This window comes from Otolemur garnettii, unplaced genomic scaffold, assembly GCF_000181295.1.
Source record: "Otolemur garnettii isolate 467f Iridium unplaced genomic scaffold, OtoGar3 scaffold00015, whole genome shotgun sequence".
In the NCBI taxonomy this organism is placed as follows: domain Eukaryota; kingdom Metazoa; phylum Chordata; class Mammalia; order Primates; family Galagidae; genus Otolemur; species Otolemur garnettii.
Genome location: NW_003852410.1, coordinates 840,897 through 848,675, shown reverse-complemented (window position 1 = coordinate 848,675; position 7,779 = coordinate 840,897). Strand labels below are relative to the sequence as shown.

General features: G+C 43.7%; 1 protein-coding gene across 3 annotated transcripts in view; it reads left to right on the top strand.

Moving 5' to 3' along the window:
• The window catches only part of TATDN2 (TatD DNase domain containing 2), a 38,790-nt gene that overhangs the window by 26,007 nt on the left and 5,004 nt on the right, over positions 1 to 7,779 (top strand). For all 3 annotated transcript variants that reach the window (XR_002772226.1, XM_023510711.1, XM_012802493.2), the window contains one exon: positions 1,621 to 2,502. Coding sequence is in view for 2 of the 3 variants with exons in the window: in XM_023510711.1 (XP_023366479.1) it covers positions 1,621 to 2,502 (882 nt within the window). In the remaining variant the exon portion in view is untranslated. The remainder of the gene's footprint in view (positions 1 to 1,620; positions 2,503 to 7,779) is intronic.

The window sequence follows — 7,779 nt, the reverse complement described above, 5'->3', positions numbered from 1 at the left end:
AAAAAAAAAAAAAAAAACTTTCTGATAAAGAATGTCAATTATAATTGTTAAAAAAAAAATGGTCGGGTGCTTACTCACGGCTCAGAAGAATCCTAGCACTCTGGGAGACTGAGGTGTGTGGATTGCTCAAGCTTAGGAGTTCTAGACTAGCCTCAGCAAAGTGAGACCCTGTCTCTATTTAAAACAGCAAAACTAGCCAGGCAGTGTGGCAGATGCCTATGTCCTAGCTACTCAGGAGGCTGAGACAAAAGGATCACTTGAGCCCAAGAGTTGAGGTTGCTGTGAGCTATTACACCACAGCACTCTACCAAGGGCAGGCAATGAGACTGTCTCAAAAAAAAAAGCTTGACTGGGTTAAACATTCAACATGTACACTCACATGACGGATAGTTAGTACTGGTTATCAGCTGGGAGGTCAGCCAGTTTGTAGACTGGTGTAACTATGAATAGTCTGACTACTTATATCATACTTGTCTTTCCCCAGAGTGAGCAAGCTGAGAGAACCAGGTAGAAGCTACAGGTTGTTCTGACCTAGCCTTGGAACTTACACAGCTTTATTTCTGTAGCTTTCTGTTGGTTACACTTGAGTCTCTAGGGTGTCCCAGATTCAAGTGGAGGGATCATAGACCCCACCTCTCAATGGGGACTACAAAGATAATTTGGGAACACATTTTAAAGCTACCACAACTTTTATGTCCATTATGGTTTTGCTTTTTTTTTGGAAACAGAGTCTCACTTTGCTGCCCATGGTAGAGTGCCATGATGTCATAGCTTAGAGCAACCTCAAACTCTTGGGCTCAAGCAATTCTCTTGCCTCAGCCTCCCAAGTAACTAGGACTACAGGTGCCTGTCACAAACTCTGGCTATTTTTTGAGACGGGGTCTTGCTCTTGCTCAGACAGGTCTTAAACCTATGATCTCAGGTAATCTACCTGCCTTGGTCTCCCAAAGTCCTAGGATTACAGGCGTGAGCCACCGCACCCAGCCTGTGGCTTTACATTTTTTTTTTTTTTTTTGAAACAGTCTGGAGCTGTTGCCGTATGTAGAGTGGTGTCGCAGCTCAGAGCAACCTCAAACTCTTGGGCTTAAGTGATCTCTTGCCTGAGCCTCCCAAGTAGCTGGAACTATAGGCTCCTGCCACAATGCCCGGGTATTTTTTTTTTGTTGTTAGCTGGCCCGAGCCGGGTTTGAACCTGCCAGCCTCAGTGTATGTGGCTGGTGCCCTACCCACTGAGCTATGGGCACCGCCTGCATTTTTAATATGTTAGCTACATTGCTAGAGATAGAAGCTGAGTTCTGTTTTCGTCTAAATCCCCAATACAGAGTATTCACTAGAGCATGGTTTTTCTCAAGAGAGGTCACTAAGAAAGGGAGGACAAGTATAGCATCCCCTTTAGGAGTAGCATTATGAGACCATGGGCATAGGTTTATTCCTTGACTATTCATAGCTGTAACTTGGCTGAGTTCTGGAAATTGTGAGGAAACCAGATAAAAAGGTCAGCTAATGAGCCAATGCAAAGCCTTACTATGGCCAGAGAAACTGGAGTGTATGTTCTGCTGCTGACTGAGTATGGGGGTTGTCTTAACATAGGAAGGCTAACCTATTCTTTCTTTCCTACAGCATAAAGATAGGGAGGTGGTGATAGAGCGCCTCTCTTCAGGAAGTGACTGGTCTGATGTGGATGAGATCTCCACAGTCAGATTCTCTCAGGAGGAGCCGGTCTCACTGAAACTCTCAGCAGCTCCAGAGCCACCTTCTTTCACCACAGACTATGTCATGTACCCGCCTCATTTGTATAGTAGTCCTTGGTGTGATTATGCCAGCTATTGGACCGGCAGCCCCAAGCCTTCAGGCTACCCCTCCATGGGCAGCAGCAGCACTGACATAGCCCAGGCTGGGAGGAGCAGCAGGAGCCTCCTGAGTGATTATTCTTCTAACTCTACAGTGAGTTCCCAAAACACCTCCAGAGACTTTGAGGCCACAGAGGAAGGCAGATCCCAGAATTCTCGTTCATTTCCATTCTCCAGGAGCTTAGAAGAAGAGGTGAGGGAGAAAAGAACATTCCAAGAGGAGATGCCACCACGTCATTGTGAAGGACACATACCTGGCTCCCTTCCTAGGAGCCACTGGGAGCCAAGCCTGGAGGAAGGCTTCATTGATACCCATTGTCATTTGGACATGCTCTATTCCAAGTTGTCTTTCAAAGGCACTTTTACCAAGTTCAGAAAAATTTATAGCAGCTCCTTCCCTAAGGAATTTCAGGGCTGCATCTCTGACTTCTGTGATCCTCGGACACTGACGGATTGCCTGTGGGAGGAGCTGTTGAAAGAAGATCTGGTTTGGGGGGCTTTTGGCTGTCACCCTCATTTTGCACGTTACTATAATGAAAGTCAAGAAAGAAATCTTTTGCAAGCCTTAAGGCACCCCAAGGCTGTAGCATTTGGGGAAATGGGCCTGGATTACTCTTATAAGTGCACCACACCTGTCCCAGAACAGCATAAGGTAATGAGGCTCTCTTTAGTCTGTTTAGAGTTTTAATCCTTTTAGTTATTAAAACCTAATAACTCTACTTTTTTTTTTTTTTTTTTTTTTTTTTTGAGACTATTTGTCTCCCTGGGTAGGGTGCTGTGGTGTCTTAGCTCACAACAACCTCAAATATGTGGGCTCAAGTGCTCCTCTTGTTTCAGGTTCTCGAGTAGCTGGGACTACAGGTGCCTACCACAAAATCTGGCTCAGGCTGGTCTCAAACTTGTGAGCTTGGGCAATCCACATTGCTTAGTTGGCCTCTCAGAGTGCTAGGATTAGAGGTGTGAGCCACTGTTCCTGCCTTTACTTCTGGATCTAAAGAAATTAGAATCCCAGGACAGGTGCAGTGGCTCACACCCATAATCCTCTTACTTTGGGAGGCTGAGTTAGGAGGATCACTTGAGGCTAGGAGTTCAAAACTGCAGTGAGGTGGCACCCTTAGCTCAGTGGTTAGGGCGCTAGCCACATAGACTGAGGCTGTCGGGTTTGAACCTGGCCCGGGCCAGCTAAAACAACGACAGCTACAACAACAACAACAAAAATAGCCCGGAGTTGTGGTGGGCACCTGTAGTCCCAGCTACCTGGGAGGCTGAGGCAAGAGAATCACTTAAGCCCAAGAGTTTGAGGTTGCTATGAGCTGTGATGTCACAGCATTTTACCCAGGGCAACAGCTTGAGGCTCTGTCTCAAAAAAAAACAAAAAACAAAAAAAAACTGCAGTGAGCTATAATTGTGCCATGGCATTCCATCCTAAGTGATGGGGGAGACCCTATCTTTAAAAAATATAAAACAAGGCTGGGTGCAGTGGCTCATGCTTGTAATCCTAGCACTGTGGGAGGCTGAGGCAGGTGAATTGCTTGAGCATGAGTTCAAGACCAGCCTGAGCAAAAAGCTAGACCCCTGTCTCTACTAAAAATAGAAAAACCGAGGAAGAGGATCTCTTGAGCCTAAGAGTTGGAGGTTACTGTGAGCTATGATGCCACAATACTCTACCCAGGTCTACAGCTTGAGACAATGTCTCAAAAAATATATATGTAAAAAAGGTATAATTTCCCATTTAGCCAGAGATGATGACTATTACAATCTTAACATTTTTCCTCCCACTATTTTTTGAGCATGGTGCTTTGGCAGGGTAAAAATTATAGCATTTCAATAGAAGTTTCTGAAGGAGCAGGACAAGGAGAAAGACCTTCCTACTCCATCTCTTCCCTGGCTCCCAGGACGAATTTGTTGTTGGAGAATGTGCTGCTCTCCTGGAGTGGCATGGAGGGCTGCTGGGTCTGAATCTGCCTGTCCACTAGGCTCCAGGCCTTAGGAAGGAGGAGTGTGGATTCTACCCCATGCAGAATTTGGCACACCAGCTTTTCTCTTGGCACTGTCTCAAATCTGGCTTGAGGCAGCAATTTATTGGCCAGAAGTGAATAGTAAATCTGAACACAGGAAAAAATTTTTAAGAAAGTGGGACAAATATTTACTACTCTGTTTTCCATCTTGTTTCTGTTGTACAGTTCAGATGTGGTAGGGAAAGAGTTCAGAAGTGTATTCTGTTTAATTGTATAGCTGTTTATTGAATGCCTACTAGGCGCCAGTAATATCCGCATATAGCACAGTAATGTTTATTGAATGCCTACTAGGCGCCAGTAATATGTGCATATTAGCACAGTAATGTGCTGCATATTAAATTATCAGTCTCACCGGGCGTGGTGGGCTCACAGCTGTAATCCTAGCATTCTGGAGGCCAAAGCAGGTAGATTGCCTGAACTCAGGAGATTGGGACCAGCCTGAGCAAGAGTGAGATGCCGTCTCTTAAAAATAGCCTGGCATTGTGGCAGGTGCCTTTGGTCCCAGCTACTCAGGAGGCTGAGGTAAGAGGATCACTTGAGCCCAGGAGTTTGAAGTTGCTATGTGCTATGATGTCACACACTCTGCCAAGGATGACAAAGTGAGACTCTGTCTCAAAAAAAAAAAAATTATCAGTCTCAGACCTGCATATAAAGGTCCATAGGGCATGTGTACAATAAATTGGACTTGAAGTGAGAGTATGGGGTGAGAAATAAAGTGTCATTCAGCTTGGTGAGATATGATTCAAAACTGGCAAACAGAGGAAATAAATGACTGGCTAGACTCAGTGGGCAAAGCTGCACCAAGAGGAAGACTACAAAATAGTTCTTTTTTTCTTTTTTTAAATAGAGACAGTCTCACTTTGTTGCCCTCAATACTACCATGGCATCACAGCTCACAGCAACCTCCAGCTCTTGGGCTTAGGCGATTCTCTTGCCTCAGCCTCCCGAGTAGCTGGGACTACAGGCACCCTCCACAGTGCCCAGCAATTTTTTTTGTTGCAGTTTGGCTGGGGCCGGGCCACCACCCCTCAGTATATAGGGCTAGCCCTTCTACTCACTGAGCCACAGGCGCCACCTTACAAAATATTTCTATAAGCATTAGAGACTCCTGGGCTGGATTGGAGGAAGTGGATACTATATTTTTGATGTAAATGTAGCATTCACCCAAATGAGATGGATGATGGTAACTAGCAACTGTATTGGTACTCTGCTACTCAGAGCAAACCCCTGTTAACTTTCCTCTTGTGTGTGTTTACAGATTAACTGTTTAATTCCTAAGAGTTAGAGCCTGAATAGTTCGTGTGTAAGTTGCACTCCCAGTCAGTAAGATTATCAGAATCTCTTGGCATTTGGGATGGATGCCATGAAGAATACTCTCTTCCTCACCTAGGCTGCATCTATTTGTGTTTGACTGGAATTAATTGAGGTAATATGCAAAAGATGGCTTAGGGCCATCCCCAGGAGAGACCACGGAATCCCTGGAAATAATGGATTAGCTAGGAACCAAGGTTTATGACGGGGAAGAGAGTAATTACACTTGGTAAATAGAAATAACTTACTTGTACTTCATTCACTTTGCTCACTTCTGTTCTTTTTTAAATTGGTTCCTGGAAGGACAAAAGCTGTAGATAGCTGCAACCCATTTGGATGTGTCTTTATAAAACATTTTAAATTCAATGTTATTGTCCCTTAGAAAATTGCAAGAGACAATTAGTGGCTTGTCTTACATGCACCTGTCATGGAATCAAGGAAATGTGTTGTATATATGTGATTTTTATTTTATTTATCTTTTGAGACAGAGTCTTACTCTGTCACTCTGGGTAGAGTGCCGTGGCATCATCATAGTTCATGGCAACCTCAAACTCTTGGACTCAAGCAATCCTCTTGCCTTAGCCTCTGAGGTAGTTGGGTCTGCAGATGCCCACCACAACGCCCAGCTAGTTTTTTTCTTTTTAGTAGAGATAAGGTCTCACTCTTGCTCAGGCTGGTCTTGAACTCCTGAGCTCAAACAATCCACCTGTATATGCTTTCTAAAAAAATTTTTTAAAGGCTTTGAATGTTTTTTTGTTTTTGTGAAATTTTCCTGTTTCATTAAAATTTGAAAAATGTGTTTTAACAGCTATGTAATATTCTCAACTAAAGCTGTCACAGTTTGCTTTATTACTCTTAAGGAATGAATTTTTTTTTTTAATTGAGACATAGTCTCATTATGTCACCCTGGGTAGAGTGCTATTTTGTCACAGCTCACAGCAACCTCAAACTCTTGGGCTCAAGCGATTCTCTTGCTTCAGCCTCCTGAGTAGCTGGGACTACTGGTTCCTGCCACAATGCCCAGCTATTTTTTTGTTTTAGTAGGCCCAGGCTGGGTTCAAACCCACCAGCCCTGGTGCATGCGGCCAGTGCCACTAAGCTATCAGCACCACCCCTTAGGAATAAATTTTTAGAGGCAGGAATTAAAATATGGAATTGGAATCTCTTGAAATTTTCTACCTCCACAGGGGTCAAAAGACAGATGAGCGCTTAATGGATTTATCCAGGAGTGGGTTAGCTAGTCTTTCTTACCCCGGACAAGCATTCTGTAATTTTGCTGACTCTGATCATTTTCTGTTAGTTGGAAACATAGGTTAAATAAAAATTACATCAGAATTGGCATTAGCTTAGTGTTGCTATTTTGAGAAGAGGCAGTACCAGCATTAGATTGTAAATGTCAGTCTCAGGTGAATATCATCTGAGTCATATTGCCAGACGCCTTTTATTATTTGAAGCTAAAAATGTAAACATGAATTATATTCCATGATTGAAAATACTCATAGCAACATTAAGATGAAGAAATTTGCTTATAGAGAGTTAATACTTTTGTCCTTTGTTCTAAACCTGGCCTTCCTTGTTAGAGGAAAGAAGGGATTCTGGCCCTACTTTTTTAATTTAAATTATTAACAATATGCATATTTTAGGGCCTGATGCAGTAGCTCACACCTGTAATTCTAGCACTCTGGAAGGTCGAGGTGGGTGGATTCCTTGCGCTCAGGAGTCCGAAAGCAGCCTGAGCAAGAACAAGACCCCATCTTTAAAAAATAGCTGGGCGTTGTGGCAGTGCACCTGTAGTCCCAGCCACTAGAGAGGCTGAGGCAAGAGGATCACTTGAGGCAAAAGTTTGAGGTTGCTGTGAGCTGTGATGCCATAGCACTCTACCTACCAAAGGCGACAATGTGAGACTGTCTCAGAAAATCAAAAACGAAGAAAAAACAGTATCCAGATTTTATTAATGAAAATTTAAAAGTGGCTAGACTTGTACTTGAGGTTCTAAAGCCCTGTCCTGCCCCGCCCCATAAATAAGCATTGCACATTTCTTACTGCCTGGGTTCGAATTTGAACTCTGCTGCAGCTTACTATCTGTTGGTTTCTTGGCCTCACTGCTAAGGTGCTAACATTAGCAGTACCCACTTCAGAGTGGTTGTGAGAATTATAGTTTTTAACACCTGAAATGCTTTGAACACTACCTGGCTTTATAGTAAGTATCCAATAAGCACTATTATTATTATTTTTTTTGAGACAGCCTCAAACTGTCGCCCTGGGTAGAGTGCATGGTGTTACAGCTCAAAGCAACCTCCAACTCCTGGGCGTAAGCGATTCTCTTGTTTCAGCCTCCCAAGTAGCTGGGACTACAGGTGCCTGTCGCAACACCTGGCTATTTTTTGGTTATAGTTGTCATTATTGTTTGGCAGGACTGGGCTGGATTCGAACCTGCCAGCTCTTGTGTATGTGGCTGGTGCCTTAGCCACTTGAGCTATAGGCACTGAGCTAAGGACTAGTTATTATTACATAGTTTATATATTTATGTATTTTATTTATTGAGACAGTCTCACTTTGTCACCCTCGGTAAAGTGCTGTGGTATCACAGCTCACAGCAA